This window comes from Plectropomus leopardus, chromosome 11 (assembly GCF_026936395.1).
Source record: "Plectropomus leopardus strain MGB_pleo_1.0 chromosome 11, ASM2693639v1, whole genome shotgun sequence".
In the NCBI taxonomy this organism is placed as follows: Eukaryota; Metazoa; Chordata; class Actinopteri; order Perciformes; family Serranidae; genus Plectropomus; species Plectropomus leopardus.
In genome coordinates, this window is record NC_142186.1 from 34,906,501 (window position 1) to 34,930,549 (window position 24,049).

At 37.9% G+C, this 24,049-nt stretch overlaps 1 protein-coding gene across 1 annotated transcript; it reads left to right on the plus strand.

The window, feature by feature from the left end:
- tmod4 (tropomodulin 4 (muscle)) lies at positions 1-21,827 on the plus strand. Its single transcript, XM_088084707.1, has 10 exons — positions 1-154; positions 10,686-10,864; positions 12,365-12,521; positions 14,173-14,292; positions 18,003-18,095; positions 18,843-18,973; positions 19,599-19,706; positions 20,067-20,210; positions 21,154-21,298; positions 21,433-21,827. Exons 2-10 carry the CDS (start codon positions 10,763-10,765, stop codon positions 21,453-21,455), a joined length of 1,023 nt encoding a protein of 340 aa, XP_087940833.1. The 5' UTR covers positions 1-154; positions 10,686-10,762; the 3' UTR covers positions 21,456-21,827.
- The last annotated feature ends 2,222 nt before the right edge of the window (positions 21,828-24,049 follow it).

The following is a 24,049-nucleotide window of genomic DNA, read 5'->3' on the forward strand; positions in this document are numbered from 1 at the left end:
TAAAGCCTGAGAGCGAGGGGGGGTGGAGAGAGGGAGAGAGAGAGAGAGAGAGAGAGAGAGAGAGAGGGAGGAGGGGAGAGAGAGAAAACTTTCTCTGGTTTCTAACTGCAGCCGCTGCCTTGCCGAGGGGCTTCAGCACTGCGCTTCTGTGAAGGTGAGTGTGAGGCTGCTTCCCTCTGTTGCTCTGTGTGAGAGTGTGTGTGAGTGAGAGTGTGAGCGCGTGTGTGTGTGTGTGTGTGTGTGTGTGTGTGTGTGTGTGTGTGTGTGTGTGTGTGTGTGTGTGTGTGTGAGTGTGTGTGTTTTGTGGGGGTCCCTGCTGGCATGTTGGGGTGACCCACACTTTAATCTGTCTCTGTGGGTCGCCTGTTTTGTCATGTGTGTCTGTGGATCTGAGGTGGGACAGAGAGCTGCAGGGGTGGGTGAGAGAAAAGGCTCCAAAAAGTCAGATGTGTTACGTGCAGCAGTTTGTTGACCTGATGCTCAGCTGGACTGTGTTTTTATTCTGATGCTGACAGCAGTTTCCAGACTCAAACTCTCAGCTTGTGTCCCTCTGTGGGAGGCGTCTGCAGAGAGGTCAGCCGAAAACTGAAATACTGTCGCTCAAATGAAGCTATCAGTGTGGTATGTGGAGGGGTTAAGCCGTCCAATAGCTGTTCATCGCTGTGCCGTTAATTCGGCAGAGGGGATTTGGAGATGTTGTCTCAGGGGGGCTGCAGAGTTTGGAAACCGGGAGGGAGGGTTAAGTTTGCCCTCCGGCTGCTTGCTCAGCCTGTCCAGTTAGGACCATTAGTGTGTGACATGCCTGTTTTAATTATGGTGGAAAATGAAGTTTGGGCAACACTGCAGAAATGATGCACTGCATGCAAAACAATCTGTGTGGCTAGAAAAACAACTCCATTTGTTGCTTCCGTATAATTATATTTATGCTTCAGTGCTCTGCAGAACTTGCAAATTTGCATATGTTTTGTTTAAAAAGAACTGGTGGGTCGCAGTCCAAAAGTGGTTTGCAGGTCCATTCTGAAGTGACTCGCGCCCATGTCAAAAAAAAAAAAAAATACGGTCTCAAAAAATTTTAAAAATTGCCCAAAATGTTAAAAAAAAATTCCCGCAGATCAAAAAAAAATCGCCCAAATTTCTTTTAAAATCACGACAATTTGAAAGGAAAAAAACACCACAAATTTTAAAAGAAAAAAAAATCACCAAACTTTAATTTCTGTTATGTGTGGACCTGGAACCTAATGACTTAGGAGAAATCTGGATCCAGTGGCTACACCAGTTGGAAAGCAAAACCTGTGAAGCTGAATTAGTTTCTGGGCCGTAATGGTGCTCCGATCGTCTCAAGAAGCAACCCAAGCCGGGGAGGATTCACACGGCTGGAAGTAGATGACTTGTGAAGCTAAAATTAAGCTGAGGGCAGATTTGGAATCTTGCACTTGGGCGGTAAGATGTGGAGAAGGCGACCTGTGGATGGTGACAAATCTTCTGAGTGCTGGTGGCTGCCTGGTCATTTAAAAAAAATAATAATCTGCTACCATTACTCAAAAAAAATAGATCTCTTCCCAACAAAATTCAGTGAAAGACAGAGAAATGACCTCAAAGTTTATTTTCTGCTCCTGTAAAAAGAAGCGCCCTGGCACAGGAGCGGCGTGTAAATCATCCTGGAGCATTTATGAGAGTATAACCTTTTGTCACTGTGAAATCTAAACCTTTGTAATGGTCTTTGACTCGTAAAACGCACAGTAACTCCTCACTGCTGCTCGTCCCAGCGCACCACTTTTAATATAATGGACGAGGACAACAGGACATTGCACAAGCTCACATGTTTTTACTGAAGGAATCTGCAAAAAAAGAGCCTTTTTCCCACAGACCTGTTTCTGCTGCAGTCAGTTTGTTCTTCAAATGAATCCACAAATATTTTCTGAATCAGACAAAAGTGTGAAATCTGTGAATACTTCAAACTTCTGCGACCAAAGTGCTCGTGCACAAAACTTGTTTGGACAAAATAATAATAAGAAGAAATCTGTTGAAGAAATCTTTTGCTCCATGAGATTTCTGACCTGTAATTTGTGATGATGGAGCTCAGTTAACCCTTTACAAAACCTGGATTGTAGGGATGACAACAATTAATATACAATCAATTAACTGATCGTTAAGAGTTTAACCAAACGTGAAATTTAATAGATTGATTGGTTATGCAATGCTGTCAAAGCATATGCAGAATGATGCTTTGAACTTTAATTAAGGGAAAAAAGAAAAATTGTGTTGTTTGAAATAAACAAAGTTTTTATGTATTTTTCAAAAAACGATTACTCAATTGTTAGTTTTACAAATAATTGATATAAGACAGTGTTTACAATTTGCAACCCTACTGGATAAACATCACTTTTCCTGTATTCAGACACTTTCACGAGTATTTGAAACTTTAAAGTGGAAGCAAATTGGTTTGACTTTTTTTTAAACATGGGGGAAATGGCAGTGACCAACATGAAAAGAAATGCATTGCAAGAAATTAGTTAAAAGTGACAAGAAAATTACCTAAAAGTTTGTTTTAAAAAAAAGAGGGGATTATTAGAAAATTATCCAAAAAATAGAAACAAATGTCCAGAAAACAATATTTATAATTATAATACTAAAATACTTACTTATTTATTTATTTTCAGGTAATTGTCTTGTACCTTTTTCCACGTTTTTTTTGCTTTTTTTTGGACCATGTTTTCTTAAGTTGCTCGTTGCCTTCTCCCCATGTTTTTGAAAGAAATCCAACCAACATGCTCAGGTTTAAAGGGTTAAACCTCACACAGTGATGGTACAGTCACACTAGAGTTCTGAATATATATATTCAGAATATACTATATACTCTTATATCCTCTCTACCTCTCATTCATTTCTACTGAAGCCTGTGTGACAGACAGATTCGGGCATATGTTTCCTGTTTTGTTGTGACCAGCCGCTCTGACAGGTCAGAGTTCATCTCTTTTCAGCTCCGACCAAACGGATGCCGGCCAACAGTGATGCACTGTGTTTAGAAAAGGTTACTTTTTAATGTTGTTTGTCACCAAGTTCAGTTGAACAAACTGTAGCATCACTCTCAGTTTATACTCTGCGATCGCTCTATTAATATTAATTTATGACCCACATGTGAACCGTGACATCACATCCTGTTTCTGAGTGCAGGGGAATGTTCACGAAATATTTTGTTATGATAATAATAAACTTGATTTGTATAGCACCTTTCATACAAGAAATAAATTAAATGCACCAAGTGCTTCATATCAAAACACATAAAAGACAAAAAGACATAATAAAACCTGCATGTAAAAATAAAATAGAATTAGAATACAATACATACAAGAATGCATCTTCAAATGGATAAAATCCACTTGATTATACCAGTAAAAGTAAGATGAAATAAAGATGAAAATGTAGTGCACAGAAAACATGAAATGGAAAATAAAATAAATAAAATCTAACCCACTGACATTATCAATAAAATAAGCATAAAAATAGACTATATAAATGCATAGAATCAAGGAAAATACAACATCTTAAAGATGTGCAGCATCTATTTTATTGCAACTTATCCAGCCTCCCCAAACTGTTCAAAAGAAGCTGGGACATGCTCTTTGACCCCAGGGGAGCTAAGACACACGTGCACCTGGAGCTGCAATGTTGGAGCGTTACAGCGCTGGAAATAAAGGGACCGCGTCCACTCAGGTGCTCTTTAGGTGGCCTTTTTTTAATATAAACAATGGAGTGTTTGCACGGAGAAAGTATTTGTTTATTGTCTTATGCACTCTTTTGTTCTAGTGCACCAGCTATTAAGCCTTTCAGTAACCGCAGACCTGGTTACACTTTGCATGTTTTTTTATTCAATAGACTGTATATACAGATGGATGACATGACAGCTCTCCCAAAGTGTAACTTTTCTGTCTGGATCGCCCCCTGGTGTCTGACTGCAGTAAAGGTCATAAAGCCCGCCGCTCCATGTTAGTGAATGGGCCAAACTAAAAACACAAACGCCAAATAATTTAAGTTTTCCCAAAGATGGTTTCTGTCATTGATGGTAGTTCTCATCATCCTGATGTTTGTTCAAATGTTTGTTTTTATGATATGTTTGGTTTTAATGAGTTATTAAATCATATTGGGGGCAGCTGTGACAGCCAATCCGTGCACTCCTTTTCAATGCAATTGCTTGGGATTGGTTGGACAGGTGTTTCGGCAGGAACTCCTCCACCGCTGTATTGCGACTACTTCAGTGATATTTTCAAATTTTTGATAAAAACATAATTGCTGCAGTTCCACATACTCCGGTAACCATGGCGATGGATGTTCAAAACATTAGCATCTTTATTTCTTTTTCAGCCACCACACCAGCCGTCATTATTTCCAATCCAAGGCCACGCAGGCGTGTTATGCGAGTGATTTCTTTGGGGGTGTCACGATACCGATGCTAAATCAAAATCAAAAAGATGGCCTTGAGTAGCAGACGGGTACAATTTGCTAAATTATGGTGAAAAGTGATCGTTTTTATAACATTTTCAGTCCAGTTAAAGTCAAACTAAGGAGTGCACATGACGGAGTAACTTGACTTCCACTCGCATTATCTGGGTGTGCCAGTCCAATTTCGGGAAATTCGATTTAGTCCAATTTCAGTCAAACTAACATGTTTACATGTATTTTAAAAGTCCAGTTATAGTCGACTTAACACAATAATTTGACTTTTTTAATATTATGTAAACACACTGTGTGAAATGAAGCTCAGAAATGAAGTTTTTAGTCAAAGTTGGCTCCCTCTCACTCTAATTTTACCCAACTTTGATCAAAACTTGAGTCTCAGAATGAGCCCAGAGGTTTTATAATAAATCTAAACAGAGCTGTGAGTTTAACTGTCCATCCCCTCCTCGTCCCAGATAATTGTCGTTTATCTCATGAGAATGTTAAAATGATTTACTTACTGTTGTGATAATTATGACAAATTCTGCTCTGACTTAAGAAAAGTCACATGTTGGCGTCTCCATGAGCTTTTTCTGTCTTTGACACCGTTAGACAACATCAGACCACCTGACACTCTGTTACATGGTTTGAATATTTAAAGATATATACAGTCGCTGTCATTAACCAATAAAAAGTGAATTTATAAGCAGGCTCAGATAGTGTCACAGCACTTATAAAGACAGAGACTGCAGGTGCAGGAGATTGCTGAGATTTTAAGCTGGAAAAAGAACCATCCGGAGCCAGCTGGCAGCGGCAGGTGACAGCCGCCGCTCCGCTCCCAGTCTGCTGTGGTTCATGCAGAGATCCTGCTGGGACTGCTGGTGACAGATGTACATTCACTAGTGTCCAGCCTGTTTCCAGTGTGGTCGCAGGCTTCCTGTGGAACGTGCCAAATGAAATGTCAAAACAAATGAAAACACAATGGCGGGCCCGGCTGTTTGTCGGCTTACCACAGTGACAGTTTATCTTCTCTGCCAGATTTTTTTTCTTTTTTTGATAGCTATTTCATATTTCACTGCTGAAAACAAATATCAACTTAAATCAGTGGTGGACAAAGTATTCAGATGGTGAAAATACTATATATATATATATATATATATATATATATATATACTACTATATATAAAAGTAATTATAATAAGGAAAATGTACTTAAAGTATTCAAAGTTAAAGTACCCAATGCAGAAAAAAATCTTTAAAAAAACAAAACATGCCAAAAGTTTAAAATTATTAGAATAAATATCTTAATTGAAAAATTAAGAAAACAACAAAAAACTCAAAACTAGCAGTCAAATTTAAATAAAGCACCCTAGTTTAAAAAGATCAGAAAAAAAACCCACCCTCAAATAAAAAACACCTTAAAACAAAAACAATAAATAAATGAACAATAAAGAAATAGAGAAAAACACAGCCAATACCTTGAAATTAGAAAAAAATAAAATAAAAGAATCTCCAATATTAAAAAAAAAGAAAAAACACTCTCAGAGTAAATTATAAAAAAAGGAAGAAAAATGTATTGTTTATCGAAACAGTTGGGAATTGATTTTCATTGATTAACCAACTAATCATTGCTTCTGCTGTATATTTAATTTATAACAAGACATCATATTTTAGAAACTCTTCTCATGATATATATATACAAAAATCTTAATTAGGTAAGTACCTAAAGATGTTAGATAAATATAGTGAATTAAAAAGTACAAAATGTAGTAAAATACTCATGTAAAGTACCACTACCTCAAATTTGTACTTAAGTACAGTACTTTTGTAAATGTACTTTGTTACATTTCAGCACTGCCTTAGAGCTAAAAAGTATTGATGTAATCTGAATTTGTATTAAGAATGCTTTAAGAGTTAAAGTCCAGCTGTAAGAACCAGCGTGAGCGTGATGTCCGTCTGAAACCGAACACGTCACAGTGTGTGGTTGTTGGGTGTCTTGAGTGGCAGGCTGCTGGTCCGCATGTGTCTGAGCCTTCACACTTAGCTCAAGTGTCAGAAAACAGCCATGCATTAAACTGAACAATAAGCGCGGCTCAAAGGCTTGACTGCACGCAAATCACATGAGCCTCGTTTGGACGGAGCGACGGGTCACATTCAATTCTTAAGTGACACACGCTTCTCTCTGCGTTAATACAGGAGAGAGCAAAAAACACTGAGAAACTGCTACAGAGGGGAATCATGGGTTCATGGGTCAGCTGATGCAGAGAATTACTCATTTTTGTCTTGAAATTTTTGAATGTTTTGGTTTTTTTCTTTGGGTTTTTTTCAATGGAAGAGTTTGTCCCATGTGTCCAAGGACCATCAGAAATTTGAAACTCCAATGATAATTTTTGTTTTTACAGTTTGGCTGTGATGAATGGTGTAATTTTGGTGTTTTCTTTTTTTTAATTGCTAAAAAATAATTTTAAAGAAAGAACAGTTTATCAAGTTTTTTATAGTTGCCAAAGACATATTAAGACATCCAAAATAAGAAGTTGCAGATATTTTGCAAAAAAAAAATATTGCCATAATTATTAAAGAAAGAAAGAAAGAAAATACAACTTGACAAAAAAATTTCAAAATCTGGAGGCAATGTAAAATTTAATCTGAATGGTTTTAGTCGCTATACAGGAAAGCCGCATTTTCTCACTCCGTTTTATCTATGTCCACTCTCTAATTTGGGCATTTTTGTGGGCCTATGAACCCTTCATTTGTTCTTTTTTTCCTCAGTGGCAGTTTGCAGAGTTTGAGTCGCAGGGTGGATAATTGATTTGTCGATGCGATAGGAGCTGAACAGATCAGACAGATGGATGAGAGAAGCAGCTATTTGTGAGTGAAAGCAAACTTTTAGACCCAGTGCAATGAAGGGTTAAGTTTCTCTTTCAATGCGTTTAATGTTCTTCTGCTCCATCTGTGCCCAGAGTACACTCTGTGCTCCGGCAGTGTGGTGGAATGAGTAACTGAGTGGTATATATTCCAACAGCAGCTCCAACAATATAAAATTATTATGTGTCAGCACATAAGTAAAGTAAAGAAATGTGAGCCCATTATTATTATATTAACAATACTATAAATCACTATAAACTGTCTGTTGGGCTGGTTTTATGTATTTCGTTTACTGTATTATTATATCATATCCCAACTGTCACTGTAGGCTTTGTAACATCTTAAATAGTTTAGATTTTTTTTCTATTCCTTTTTTAGTTTCATATACCTCTTTTTTTAACTGTATTTATTTATTTGTCCGTATTTCTGTGCTCATGCTGCTGCAATAACTTTTATTTATTTCAAAATAAAACAACTAACATCGCAGCAAGTTTCAGCCGCACTTTCAGAGCCCGCTGTTGTTGTTTGTCTTGCTTAAATTATTGTTCAACAATGGGCTTTAGATGCAAAATCTTCACATTGAGTGAGAAGATATTGTTTCATCAGCCATGTGACAGTCACAAGAAGTGTGTAGTGTGTAGCGTGTAGTGTGTGTGTGTGTGTGTGTGTGTGTGTGTGTGTGTGTGTGTCTGTGTGTGTGTGTGTGTGTGTGTGTGTGTGTGTGTGTCCTCTACTAATAAAGTGTAATCTGATCAGTGACTCCGACCCAACAGGCGTTACCTTGAGCAGAATGAAGGTTATGGTAGCTGAGGAGGTCTGTTTCCATGGCGACCGGGCCTCTGTTCCGTTGTCATGGAAACCTGATCAGGTGACTGTGGTTTGACTTGTGCAGGAAGTCGATCTGTTGAGACACCAAACACACAAAGATACGCAAACAAACGTACAATTTGATTTAGTGCTACATGAAACTCAGATCTATGTTATTATTGAGATAAAATTGAAACTACCAAATAATCCCAAGTAGCGCCTCACAGTCCATGATATATTTTAATTAATGCTCATTCAGGCTTATTAGTAATATTTAAGTCAGTTTTCTTGTGCCGCATTCAGATGCCCTTCATTAATTGTGTTACAGAGAAAGAAATTTATTTAACTTTTTTGGCACTTTCTTGAGCTCATTTATATATATATATATATATATATATATATATATATATATATATATATATATATATGTATATATATATACTTTTTTTGATTATTTTCAGGCAATTTTCTCAGATATTTTACAAATTCCTTGATAATTTTAATGATTTTACAATAGTTTAAGGATTTTAGGACATTTCTCAGGTTTTAGGACGTTACGAAGATTTTAGGATATTTTTAGGATTTTAGATTGTTTCTTGAATTTTAGGACATTTCTCGGATTTTGGGAAATTCTAGGATTTTAGGACATTTTCGGATTTTAGGACATTTTTAGGATTTTAGGACCTAGGACCTCTGTTGGGGGGGTGCTGCGGGTCCTCCACTGACACTTTTTTTGTTGTATAAACAAGCTCTATTTTGTTGCTGTTTTATGCACTCTGGCACCTTATGTAAACTAAAAATAGAAAAACATTTCCCAGTGTGAATAACTTTATATTTATTGTGAATTAGAAATTGGTTGGCAGGCCACCCAGCACGCTAGCGGGGACCAAATTTGGCCTGTTGCATCACTGGTTTAGACACTTAATGTTTTTTTATTTTTTTTTACTGTAATTGATCCTGCAGAGAGGGCCGAGCGGTAGTTTGCGTACTTGTGCAGAAAGCTTTCTGCTGTCAAACACATGGAGTTTTGTTGCCATCACAGATCACTGATGTTATTGGTTCCCATCATTATAGGAGCTGCAGGCTGAATGAAGCCGCTCTGTGTGACCTGAGCTGTGATGGGTTTTCTTCTGTGGCCAAGTTGGGATGAAATTTGGACAGAAAATGAAAACATGGAGCTCACGGAGCTGATAGCTGCATTACTCATACTCTGACTTATCGCTGAGGGAGCGAATGCTTGGATCTTTGACGGCTCCGCTGTGCAGTTGAACATTTCTGAGACTGTCTGTTGTCTGGGCCTTTTCATCAGTGGGTGCAGATATGTTTCGGGTGTGTCCACTACTGTGTGAGCGAGTGTCCGTCACTGATAAATAAGGGATTGCACTCTGCGGCCCTCTCCTCTCTGCTATATTTAGTCAGTGTGTGGTGAGCTAAGGGTTTAGAGTTACAGAGACTTTGCTCTCTCTCTTTAACTTTCTTCACCTCTCTGCCTCCTCGCCTCTCAGACAGCAGGGCATCGGTGGGTGGATTTCACCTCCCGTGTGTTTTGAGGTGAAAATGAAGCTTATGTAAGTGTGTGACCAGGAGGCCTCTGCAGTATTTATACAGACGCTGCCCTCCTGAGTACTGCAGATTTATTATTGGAAATGCATCTATTATTATCATCAGCGCATTATTGAAGCTCTCTGCAGCAGCCGATAAGCTGAATGACGATCATCAAACTGTTTGGCGAGGATAGTGGTTCTCCAGGGGAACACCCCCATCCCCACCGCCGTCACCCAGGGAAAATAAGGACAGCTGAGTGATTTTGTTAAATAGTTTGAAAACGAGGGTTGTCCTGCTGTCTGGTCGGTTGACCTCCATCTGGCAATCAATATCATATGATGTCAGTTAGTTTGTTTTTATTTCTGTGTTACGCCAGTTTGGCCCATCCCACATGGGATTACAAGAGACCATCACAATACAAAGCATGTGTCATCTTTGAGTTTTACAGATATCAGCAAAAAAAAAAAACACACACACACACAAAACATTTAAATATAATGTATGACCAATATTTTTACAAAAAAATTATGTACAGTGAAAAATAAATTTTACAAATCAGTTTATCTTGATTAAAAGCTTGTTTTCTCATCTCCCATGCTTTCGCCAAATAATAATAATAATTATGATTATTATTATTATCATCTTAAAAAAATCTAATATTTTCTTTCTTTAAAAATCACCAAAAGGTTTTGTTTTTTTTAATTGCCAAAAAAACTTAAAGATAGAAAAACCCCCAAATTTAGGGGAAAAAATTGAAGATTTTTTTAAAGAAAAAAAGTTGCCAAAGTAATAATAATAATTATTATTATTATTATTATTGTTGTTGTTGTTGTTGTTGTTGTTGTATGATATAACACAATTAGATATGATACAATGCTGCATGACACTCCACATTATGATCCAATATGACACAGTTGTAACTTTATTTATGTTTAATTTGTTACATAAATTGAGGTTCAGATTTAGTGAAATCCTCAGAGGAAAAAAAACAAGTCACTGTGTGTCTCCTCTCTCTCTCCTCATGTCTCTCGCAGTGCCCTCTCGCCCAGAGGTGTGTGTAGAGGCGTGTATGACTGAGTGTGTGTGTATGTGAGCCGGAGCATCAGGAGCCATGTCGGACCCCAGGGACATCGATGAGGACGCCATCCTCAAGGGCCTCAGTGCTGCGGAGCTGGATCAGCTGGAGGATGAGCTGCAGGAGATGGACCCCGAGGTAACAGGAAGTGCTCCGTTTGTCTTAACCTGCCGGGTGGTCGGCTTCTGGTCACTTTGTACAGCACCGCAGGGCCTCACCGGTCACATCTGGTGCCCTGCAGGATTTAGCTCCTGTGGGTCTACTTTATGAAGCCTGATATGTGTCGCCAAAAAACAAAAACCTGCAGGATGACAGACATCAGAGATGAGAGGTGCATTTATTGTCTTCTGTTCAGTGAGCTCATGCAGTCATTTTATCAGGGTTTGTACAGTGATGAAAAACCTGGAAAAGACGGAATGGACGGAAAGGAATTTTTTAAAAGAAAATCCAAGTAACAAAATATTTTCTGTAAAAATCACCAAAAAAAATTTAAAGAAAAAAAAGCTTTTTTTAAAAAAAAGAACATGCCTTCTAAAGGGGATATTTTCTTTTAATTTATCAAAAATATCAAAGAAAAGAAATTGACCAAAAAAAGCAAATTTTTAAAAATATTTTAAATGGCAGTTTTCTGTCTTTATAAATGAACAAACATTTTTAAAGACACAGAAAGTGTCAAAAATTTTAAACATTTTTTTTTTAAAGAAAAAATAAATTGCCCCAAATTTTTAAGAAAAAAAGCCTTTTTGTCTTTAAAAATCATCAGAAATGTTTAAAGAAAACAACAGCCCAAATTTTGATAAGTTTTTTTTTAACTATTTTTTAAATTTGCCATAAAATAAATACAAAATACAGCCATTTAAAGTTGTATGCCCCTCCCCTAAAGTCAAAATTAAAAAACAGAAGTTTGTCCCTGATGCTTAAAAAAGTTACTTGACATGACTTCCCATGACAGCCCCTAAGTTATCATTTTTTTTAAAAATAAATATATTTAAAAACAAACTTTTATAAAGTAAATAAAAAGAACTGAGAAGAAGTATCGGTGGTCATTTCAGAGAATATGTTGTCTTTAAAATTGGCCTCAAAGTCATGGCAATGTATTGGTAAAAACGTGTAAGGACCCTGTTATATATGTGTTACATACAAGAAGTGAGCAGCTAGAGAAGAAGGTCAAAAGATCAAGCGAAGGATGCAATCAAGCGGCTCGCTCAGCCAGTAAAAGAAGTGTTGCCATAACAAAACTTCCCAAATTAAAATGATAAAAGAAATTGCTTCAGACAGGTGCAGAGGCGGGTTGGATGGAGTTACTCTCAGCTCTTAATTCTGATCACCCACACATATGATCCAAATTACATGTTGTCAGTTCACAAAGTTACCTCAAAATGACTTTAAATGTTTGAATTTGTATTTTCCCTGCAGAAACATGGATGCACCTCAGAGTTTTACTCAAAAGGTCTCAATAAATACTCCTTAAACCAGTTCTCAATGGTGCACCAGCCAACAGTCAGTAATTAGAGGAACTTTTTTACCTGCATTTGAATATATGTATGAGATGATTTGATAGTGATAGTGAATCCATTCTCTGCTGTTCTCTGGTCTTAATGTCACGTCAACATAACATTTGACCTCTTGTTCTCCCAGAATGCCATGCTGCCCGCTGGCTTCCGGCAGCGTGACCAGACGAAAAAGGCCCCAACGGGGCCCTTTGACCGTGACGCCCTGCAGCAGCACCTGGAGAAGCAGGCCCTGGAGCACCCGGACAGGGAGGACCTGGTGCCCTTCACTGGGGAGAAGAAAGGTCCTGTCTGTCACATACACAGATTAATTTTTATGTAACAACAAGGACCTACCGCTGTGTGTGCACAGACTTAACCCTTTGAAACCTGAAAACTGAGCAAATTACTTTGCTCTTATTCAAATACATGGAAAAAAGCAAAGACCAATTTAACAAAAAAATTACCTGAAAAACAGAAAGGAAAAGAAAAAAAAACAACTAGAAAATCAAACAAGGAAATGACCTGGGAAAATAATAATAATAATAATAATAATAATAATGATAGATAATATAATAAAATATAAATTCTTTCTGTAAAATCATTTTAAATATCTATTTTTTTAAATTGAAACTATAGTTTTCTGGACACCCCCACCCCCTTTTTTTGTATTTATTAAGTAATTCCCTCTCTTTTTTCATCTTTATTTCTTGCATTTTGCAGGACATCTCCTGCTAAGTTGCTTATTGCCTTTTCGAAGTGTTTTTTTAAAGCAATCACAACAATTTTAACAGAGTTTCAGAGGTTTAAATGTTTGCTAAAGGCGTCTAAATGCTGCACAAGAAAACTATTTTGGATCCAGCTTTCAGAGAGTTAAATCTCCACAGACTCTGTTGGTTCGCCCTCAGACGGACGGCTCTACAGTGACTCTGCGCTGCACCGCTGCACAGCAGCTCGGCCTCTTAGTTTCAGCTCTGTGTGGGGTTTTTTGCAGCTCACTGAGTTTTGGGGTCATTTCCATCACAGAATGACGTGTCCAGACCGACAGCAGGAGACAATCAGGCTGAATATTGACACTGTAGTTCCTGTGCATCTTGTCTAATTAACAGAAAACTATAATAGCAATAATACAACAAATACCACCGTCACGACTGAAATTTATTATTTTTTTTGCACTACTGAATTTGTGAAGACAATTTAAAGAAAATTTTAAAAAAAACAAACAAAATCTGGGCTCCAGTGGAAAACACTAAGTTTATTAGAGCTGAGCCACAAATCTGGATAAGCCCCGACTTACTTGTGTTTTGGGAAACATGATCTGAACAGCTTTTCCTCAAACACAGACACATTTATGGTTTAACCCTTTGAAACCTCAGCAAATTGGCTCGATTTCTTCTAGAACATGAGAAGAAAGCAATGAACACTGATGGAGGAAATAATGCAATAAATTAGTAAAAAAAAAAAGTACAAGAAAATCACTGGAAAAATTGTAAAAATAAAAAAAATAAATAAAAATTTCTGATAATTCTGTGACCTACTTTTAAATATGTAATTATGATAATAAATATAGCTTTTCTCTAGACATTTTTCTGAGCTGTTTCAAAATCATTTTCTAAATCTACTAATACTTTTCTCTCATATTTTTAAAAGAAGTGTCACCAATCTGTTAAGTGTTCGGATGTTTAAATACTTGTGAAAAGTGTCTAAAAGCACCAAGAAAAGTGATGTCACTCCAGGTTCAAAGGTTTAAAACATTTATACTGAAAATAACCCAAAACATCAAGGCAAAAAAATAAATAGAATTTTGGGAAACTAAGTTTGCAGACTGATTCATGAATACTTTGTACCAGACTGCACTGCTTGTTGCCTCTCTTTTTGTCTGCCATCTGTTTTCAAAACATTTTATTCCTTCTTTTCTCTCATTTCATCTCATGTATTCTTTCTCTTCATCTGCAGGAAGGGCCTTCGTGCCAAAGAAAGCTCCGGAGATTCCTGCACACGAGCAGGTGATCCTGGAGCCAGAGCTGGAGGAGGCTCTGAAGAACGCCACTGACGCAGAGATGTGTGATATTGCAGGTTAGACAAACACTTTTTAATACTACGATTAGGGCATAGCGATATGGAAGACAGTCTTATCACGATAACTTTTTGCATATCAATCGATGAAGATATATTTCACGATATACATCAAATCACTATTTCTGTCAGGCTTTAAGGTTCCCTTTTACTCCTAAGTGAGATATGAAGATATCATCAGGTTAATTTTGGTTTAAATATTTATTTTCTGTCAGACATTGAACATGACAAATATACTGTAGAACAGCATCACCAACTGGAGGACCTATTCTACAAAAACTCAAAGAGGTCCAGTTACTAACATTTCCTCCCAGCAAAGGTCCGAACCTCATACCAAAAATCATTATCAGGATTGACTGAACATTTTACTTCATTTCCGATTAATGAACGATTATTTTGCTTTTTGCTTTTTTTTGTGGTTTGTTTTTTGCCCTCATAGTTCACTGACAGTTTCATTTGACAATGGTGTGTTGGAGTGTAATAAAGATATGATTTATTATTATTTATTAGCATTATATAAAAATTAAAAGCTGATTAAACCTGAAAAGCTGAAACTAAAACAAAGTAGTCCGTAGAAGTCTAAAGAAGTCACTTTCCACCTCTGCAAATGTGTCTGTTTCAGACACTTTGGTGCTTTGAGGAGAAGCTGCGCTCTGTTTGTCTGTCTCACTGCCTGTCGGACCATCAGCTGTTTGATCCACGATGATAAAATGCTGTGGCTGTCAAACACTCAGCTGTTCGACAGTCAAAGTCCTTCACTTTTTTACATAATGTTGGTTAAGGAAAAAAATTCAATGAGAATAGAAAATAATATTAATCTATAATATTTTTAAATATTAATTTTAATTTTGAAAAGCGCATTTTGGGTGAATAGCAGTTGCAGTAGCTCTGCATCCATCCAGTCATCCTATCCCAGCATGCACTGGGCCAGGACAGCCTCTCACAAACATACACTGTAGACAGTGTAATATGGTTAAAAAAAAGTATATCTCATCTTTTTGGTGAAACCGCTCTTATTTGAGTAATATGAATGAATGAAAACTTGCTAATATTTACTGTTATATCAGTCTGCCTGAAGCTCATCTAAATGGAACGCTCCCTCTTTGAATGTTATCAGTCTCACCTGAGCTTCTCCTGCCACGACATGTCGACATGTCAAACTGTCTCACCTCTCCCTGTGATGTCATGTGTTTGTCCTCACGCTGTTTCCCAGCAGCAGATGCTGATTAACGTACATACACACACACACACACACACACACACACACACACACACACACACACACACACACAGAGCTGAGTGTGTGATCACTGTGACCCACCTACTTGTATCATACAGAGCGGTTATCTCCCCTGTTGGCTGCATGTTGTTTCCTGCACACTGAGACGCCTCAGAGGTCCCAACAGACAGGGACAGACATGAGACAGGGTCCAATTCCCCACGCTCAGCAACACAGAAATAAACACGCCTGGCCCGCAGCCTCAGGAGGGAGCGGGGAGGGGGCAAAAAAGAGCAGTTTCCAGAGGACTCGTCACATTAAACTGTTGATTCTCATTTTTAGTAAAATGACTCTGAGCTTCAGGAAACGCTTATCATTCTGTGAACGCAGCAGCTTCCCCCTGCTGCTTTAAACAGATACTGTATCTGTACTCCCACCGTCCCCATGTTCCCTCCACCCCGCCTCTGTCCCCTCTGCTAACTTCATTAGCTCGTTTGAGAGGACAAACACATTGTTTGGTCTGTTTCTGAATTTGGAAAATTAAATAAAGAAAGACACCGTCATCCAAATCTTTGAAATGCCCAGAGAATCTCTTCCTATCTCTTCCCCTCTGTGAAGAGCTGTAAAAGTCATGATATTTGCAAACTTTTTCAGGCTCTCCACTTTTAAATAATGAGCAGTCCCTTAGTTATGTTTAAATATTCAGTGCTAATCCTGTTCTTAAATCTTTGTTTTTGGTATATATTTAAAATATATTATATAGTAATGAAAAAGAACTGATAAGGAGCATCAACGATCATTTCAGAGAATGTATGGTCTTTAAAATTAGCTGGAACATCATGGAAAAGTCCTGCAAAAGTCCTGGAAAAGTCCTGGAAATGTATGGGTAAAACTGTGTATAAATCCTGTACACCAGCAGAGACTCCTGCAGATCCCTTCCAGCTCAGAAATGAGATTAAATTGAATCATAAAACGAGTTTTCTTTATTGATTGTGATGCTCCGAGCACGCGGTCACACTCCTGTGACAGGGCCGAACACAGAGCCGAGCGGGGAGCCTGTTTGTCCGGCTCCGTCAGCCTGTCACAGAGACGGCCGATTTAACCCTGGACGGCGTCCAGACGAGGATTAAACCTCAGTTAGCCTCTGTCACTCTTTTGTTTGGGCTTTTTGGCAAACACACTCAAAGGGGGATGAATAGGCCGGCCGAGCCGCTTCATGAGCTCAGAGGGAGAGAGCGGTCCAACGAGCCGCCCTGGTGACTTAATTTTCACGTTTTATTTTTATCACCACATTGCTATATCCAGCTTTTTAGTTCCTGCAGTGTAGTTTGTGCTGTGAAGCTACCGGGGGTTATTCTCGGGGCCAAACCGGATGACTGAGGGTGTTTATGGCCAGAGCCGCCCCCACCCCCCCAGAGCAGGCAGCTGTCTCCCTGAGCTGCGTCTCCTCACAAGGCCCTTCCCATGGTCCCCCACACCGGGTCAGGAGGCTGCTGCTGGTGGGGGGGCCGTCACTGTGGGTGACACAGTTTGGAGGGTTTCAGCCAGCTGGTCTGCCCCCTGCTGGTCACCAACAGCAACAACAGGAGAGAAAACTCCATGGTTCCCACACACTGTCATGGACAGAACTTCAAAACTTTTCCATGATTTTTCAAGCACCCAAAAATATTTTTTATTTCTTGCTTGGCATTTTAAAAACATATAAGAGTAAAGCTCTATTTTAACAAAGTTTCAGCATCCCACGTGACGCCAGAAATTTGAAAATTCAACAATAATTTCTGATTTTACTGTTTCTGGTTATGATAGATTATCTCATTTTGGTGATTTTTAAAGAAAACATAATTTTCAAAAATGTAACAAAAAAAAAAAAAAAGTTTTCAAAAAAATTTGCCAAAACATTTTAAAGAAAAGAAAAGGTTGCCAAAAATAAAATTAAATTAATTTTTTTTTTTTTGAAGAAAACATGCCTTCCAAACATGTTTTTCTAAAACAAACAGAAAAAAAATTTCCTTAAAAATCACCAAAAATTAAAATAAAAAAAGACACGCCCCCTTTTCAGGCTTTCTTAAAAATTGCCAATTTTTTTAAAGCAGAGAAAAATCTCAGAGACAGGGGTCAGACAGTCCTTCTGTAACATTAATTTAATTTGTGCAGTATAATTAATTTTTCCCAAATTTTCAATGATTTTTATAATTCCATGGCTTACCCAGGCCTAGAAAATATGATTGTGAAATTTCATGATTTTTCCAGGTTTTCCATGACCATGGGAACCCTGGAACATTTTTTTACTTTTATAGATTCATTGATCCTGGATCATTAGTTTTGCAGATGCAGCTGTGCACATGAACTTGTCCGGGGGTTTTCGGTGCAGGAGCAACATTTGAGGCCGTAACAACAAACACGATGAGAGCTCAGTCCAGGACGAGCCGGAGGATCAGATATCAGATATTTTTGTCTTGTATTCACAGTGATTGTCTTCCTGTGTTTGCAGCTATCCTTGGCATGTACACACTGATGAGCAACAAGCAGTACTACGATGCTCTGGGCACCACGGGAACCATCGCCAACACGGAGGGCATCAACAGTACGTACCACAACATTTCGTTTACAACTTTGTTATTGGTAAAGATATTTCAGAAACTAACAGTGAAAGTCATTCGAGGATAAGTTGAAAAGTAAAAAGCCGCTCTGATTTTTCATCTCATTCACGTTGTTTCTTGATCAGATGTTTCCTTTTTTTAATTATGATATGATATTTATTCATTATTATTATATTTTGGCAAAGATTGTTCAAAGAGTGTTCGTGTTTAAACAAAATCAAATTTTGATGCATTTAAGAAGTTGATAAATTTATTTACCAAAAAACATTGTTTATATTGACTCTAGTAACAAACACTTTAACCCTTTGAAACCTAGATTTACAGCTATACATTCAAAAACTACTTTGCTCAACGTACAAATGTTTTAACACTTGTGAAAGGCATTTAAAAGCAACACAAGAAAAGTGATGCTGCTCCAGGTTTTAAAGGGTTAAAGGGGTTAAATGGTACTCATTCTGTGTCCTGAATAAACTGAATGGGAAGTGATTTTAAGTTTTTTTGTATAAACTTCACAAAGAGAAAAACTAAAAAGTCAAAGGCATGAAGAAGGCTACAACATGATGTTTTTCTCATATTTAACGTGATTTATGTGTCATTTAAATGTTGGCTGCTGATTCAAAGAGGATGTTTTCTAAAAGTTTCCTGTGTTTATTATCAGCATTTAATCTTTCTGAGTGAATCGGTTGTGGCGCTGGTCTGCAGTCTAAGCTGTGTTGTGGTGTCTCCTGCAGGTGTAGTGAAACCAGATCCATTTAAGATTTTCCCAGACGAACCGCCGAATTCCACCAACGTGGAAGAAACTCTGGAGAGGATCCACAACAACGACAGCAGCCTGACGGAGGTCAACCTCAACAACATCAAGGTCAGCTCGACGCGAACAAACTGAGATGTTACACACGTTTCTGCAAAGGATAAACCTGAAGTGTGCTGATTAAATTCATTAAAAATGCAAACATCAGCCTTTGCACGAAATGAACTGTACAAGTTCACTTTAAACATGGTCATCCACAATAACAACACTACACCAGACTTATCTCAGTTTTACATTTTCATTCGTTTTTAGTAATTTTCCAGTGCATTTGCTTGTTTCAGTTTAGTTTTTATTGTTTAAAATTGTTTTCTTTGATTTATTTTTTGGTTTCATTGGTGGAACAAAAGCACTAAACTCAAGTGCAAATTTGAGGTACTTTACTTTAGTATTGTCTTTTCATGCAAACAGCTTATATAAGTACAACTACAACAACTAATTGAACAACTGGTGAATCAATTAGCAAATTGACAGAAAAAATATTGCTAACTGTTGATGAACAGTTATTTTTTTTAGTTATTTTGAGTTTGGTGGTTTGTTTATATTTCTATTATTTTAAAATATGTTTTGGTTTTTAGATTAATTTTATTTATTTATTTTTTACTATGAAAACATTGCGCTGCATAAGATGATTTAACTTTTTTCGAAATAAATGTAAAGCTGTGACTCTGTGCTGCAGGACATTCCCATCCCAACTCTGAAAGAGATCTTTGAGGCGATGAAGGGAAACTCTCACGTGGAGTTTCTGAGTATCGCTGCGACACGTAGCAACGACCCTGTGGCTTACGTGAGTATGATATGAAATACAATGATTTTTTAGAGCCACTGATATCGTTCAGAAGTAATGTAAATACAAACTGTTTACTGTTTACATACATACATACATACATACATACAGTACATAGATTTAGGTGCTTTTCTGCATCTTTGCAGTTTATACATGTTAGTTGTACAGGATTGCAAGTATTTAAGTACTGTTAACAATTTCATTTCATATTGAATTAATGTTGGGTTTTGAGCCCAAAAACCTAAAATAAAAAATGTTAACTTGTTGTGTATCAATATGCAACGTTTGAGAAAAAAGCACTTATGTATTAATGTATGTAATGTGTATATGTGTGTGTGTGTGTGTGTGCGCGCGCACCAGGCGTGTGCTGAGATGCTGCAGGAAAACACCAGCTTGCAGAGTCTTAATGTTGAGTCCAACTTCATCACTTCAGACGGCATGATGGCGATCATCAAAGCGATGGCCAGCAACGCCACGCTGGTGGAGCTCAAGATCGACAACCAGGTCTGACACTGTGTGTGAACCGTCCGCCTCCCTGCAGGGGCCGACGGCTGATACATTTACCACTCGTAACGCCTGTAGGGTTTCAGCGATATACCAGTTTGAGATGTATACACCAGTGAACATCTGTTTATTTATGATGTGGTAAAAAAAATGCAGCTAGACAGAGAATCTCACCTTTCATCTAGTCATTTTCCAAAAGGAGACTTTTTACAGGGTTCCTACGGTCATGGAACACCTGGAAAAGTAGTTAAATTTTACAGTCACATTTTCCAGGCCTGGAATAGTAATGGAACTTGTAAAATTAGAAAAAATTAGTAAATAGAAAAAAATATGGAAATGTGTTTTGTGTATTAAATTAAATGACATTTATGTAACGTGAGGATGAATTTATTTTCTGTAGCTGACGAGTTAGTGTGGCTTTAATATGCACTGACATGTGATAACGTTTTGGTTGTTTTGTTTATTTATGTCAGATATTTCTTTAGGCACTTTTGGCTTGGGAGAGGGGCAAACAACTTTAAATGACATTATTTTGTATATATATATATATATATATATATATATATATATATATATATATATTTATTTATTTATTTATTTTTAAAATTTTGGCAGTTTTATAGAACACTTTAAAATTATTGGTAATTTTTTTTTCAAAAAAAAAATTGAAAGGTATGTTTTCTTTTAAAAACATTTTTTTCAGTTTTTACATGCACATGATAGATAGATAGATAGATAGATAGATAGATAGATAGATAGATGGTATTTGATGATTTGATTTTCTTTCTTTTTCTTTTTTTAAGAAAATGAATTTGGAATGCATGTTTCAAAATCACCAAAATTACACCAGTTAACTTAGAAGTTAGTGTTAGATTTTCAAATTTCTGTCAGTGTTTGTACAGTGGGACAAGGGGAATAAACTCCTGTACACTGACCCTCACAGAGGCAGAAGCTGGGAGACTCAGTTGAGATGGAGATCGCTTCCATGTTGGAGAACAACTCCAGCATCCTCAAATTCGGCTACCACTTCACCCAGCAGGGTCCCCGCGCCAGAGCCGCCATGGCCATCACACGGAACAACGACATGAGTGAGAAACATCTCAAAAATCATTCTGAGTATCACGTAGAGTCATAGAAATATCAATTGAAGATGCACTGGCGAAGATTTGTGTGTAAGATCCAACTTTTTGATTCCTTTGTGCCATCTTTCCTCTCTGTGCAGTTCGCCAGCAGAGATTAAGATGAACGCAACAAAGAGGAAACAGAAGAAGAACTTTGTGCAGACAGACGCCTCTGACAGCCTCGTGCCAGCTTTCTCAGTGCGCAGCCTCAGAGCTGAACCAACCCTCCCAACTGAAGCTGGGTGGTTGTGCATGGTGCCTCCTCCCCGCCTAACATCCATTTCATTTCATTTCCCACGGCCCGCTTTGTGTAGACCGCTGAATCCATCATAAAGGCATGTATAGGTCACAAGCAAAATGTGAAGTGTCTTTTTTTTGTGCTTTCTAGTTTGTGCATTGCCACCATCATCCCAGACAAAACGTCATTCATGGAAACATTTCAATGTGAAAAGAAAACAAACTGTAAATACTTTAAATAAAAACATATCTTCAAGTATTTTTTGTAAATGTTTGAAAAGTTTTAATTTTATTGTTTCTGAGCCTCATCTGAACATTTGAGCATTTTATATTGGATATATTCGGGCTGTTGCAACACCGGTATTGATGATAACCATGAGATTAAATAATACACATATGATAATATAAAATAATTTCTGTTTCATTCTGTTCTCGCTTGGTGTCCTCCACTAGGGTTGACACCTTTTGGGTGGAAAAATAAAAGACACCTCGCAGTCCTATGCCAGAGGGACACAAATCAAGAGGGGGGCCTGTGTGCTCTCAGGCACAGCGGCAAAGAATGTGCGCTCTCTGGCAAGGTGGCCTTATTGGACAGTGTGCGCTCTCCGGCACGGCAGCTGTGTTGGAGAATATGCGCTCTCCATCACGGTGGCCGTGTTGAAGAATGTGCGTTCCCCGGCATGGCAGCCTTGTTGGACAATGTGCACTCTCCAGCATGGCAACCGTGTTAGAGAATGTGCATTCTTCGGCACGGCAGCCTTGTCGGACAATCTGCGCTCTCCGGCTCGGCAGCCTTGTCGGACAATGTGCGCCCTCCGGCACTGCGACCTTGTCGGAGAATGTGTGCGCTCCATGTACAGCAACCGCGTCGAACAATGTGTGCTCTTCAGCATGGCAGCTGTGTTGGACAATGCGTGCTCTCTGCAGCTGGGTGACAGGCCTGTTATTCTGTGTCAGTCTCTCATGCATCTTCTGAGTTAATACTTCTCCGCTATGTCCCCCTGAAGAACAAGAACCCCCTCCCCTCTCATAACCCCAAGTTATGTTCAAATATTCAGTTCTAATCCTGTTCTGAATTGATTCTTTTAAATAGCACATATTTTAAAAAAAGTTGTTGTATAATGATGAAAAAAGATCCAATAGGGAGTATCAATGGTTGTTTCAGTCATGGAAATTTATTAGTAAAAATGTTAATGAAACCTGAAAATCATCACATTCTTCATGACTGTATCTGCCACATACTGTATTTAGTGCTGATACCCCCCCAATATTGACTGCACTGCAGTTTTTTAAGGGATGAACCCTTCATGTAAAGAGTCACAGAACTTTAATCCTTTAAACTTGCTCCTGATCCTCTGACTTCCCTCAAGCACCTGACCTATTTTTACCCTGATGGGAGAGGAAACCCAGTCCACCGGGCTTGGGTTACCTCGTTCCAAATATAAGAAGCGACTGAAGAGGGCTGCACCCGCATGCACCCTCAGATTTATGAACAGAAACAGCTGCTAACCTCTGAGGACTCTCACAGCATTGCTTCAATTCCTGCACTTCATTTCTGCAGCCTGTTACCTTGACCTAAAATTTGACACGACCACCAGGTAGAACATGCACAAATCTGATTTCTCCTCAAAGGTCACCTTTTTTAAAGGCTTCACTGACATTTGGAGTCTGAAATTATTCAACCTATTAAAACCAGGAATGACTTCAGTTTTCTTGCACAGCGTCAGACACCTTAAACATGGATTTAAACCTCTGAAATGGGATTTCTTTCCAAAAACATGGAATTAAAAAGGCAATCAACAACTTGGAATATCCTGCAAATTACAAAATCTAACTTAATTAAAATATATATACACACACACACACACACACACACACATATATATATATATATATATGTAAGGTGACAAGAAAATGATGTACACCTTAGCTAGAAAAACAAAATTTGATTGATTTCAGAATTATTATTTTAAAATTATTATAGTTGTTACTATTATTTATCATTATTTTATGTTGACTTTTTAGTTTTATTTTAGGATTTTTTTCAGATAATTTTCTGTTTTTGTTCTATCACTTTTCTTTCCTTTCTCTTACCTTTCAGGTAAGTTTCTTTCATCTTTTTACAAATTTCTTATAAATTTTTGGGTCATCTCTTGGTAAATTACTTATTGCCTTCTTCCCATGTTTTTGAAAGAAATCAAGCCACAGATTTCAGAGTTAAAGTCAGCGTTGCTTTGCTGCAGTCTATTCTGAGGGTTTCTCTCTCTGATGGTCGTCGCTCAGAGAACAGGTGTATTTTAGGATTGTAACGCTGAGCGCCATGCATGCTGTGACACACATATCTGCCATATTGTGTGTCATTTTTCTCTCTTTTTAAATCAGATTTGCGTCATAGCAGGACTGTAAGTTGGCAGCAGTGATATTAAAGGTCACCAGAAGTTAAACACTGTTAAATTTTGACACGTCATCCTGCCAAGTCAC

Excerpts from the sequence above, each read along its gene's own strand:
- tmod4 (XM_088084707.1), top strand. The coding sequence starts at position 10,763 with ATGTCGGACCCCAGGGACATCGATGAGGACGCCATCCTCAAGGGCCTC. Across the intron at positions 12,522-14,172 it reads CTTCACTGGGGAGAAGAAAG|GAAGGGCCTTCGTGCCAAAG; the intron begins GTCCTGTCTGTC and ends CTTCATCTGCAG. Across the intron at positions 19,707-20,066 it reads GCAACGACCCTGTGGCTTAC|GCGTGTGCTGAGATGCTGCA; the intron begins GTGAGTATGATA and ends CGCGCGCACCAG.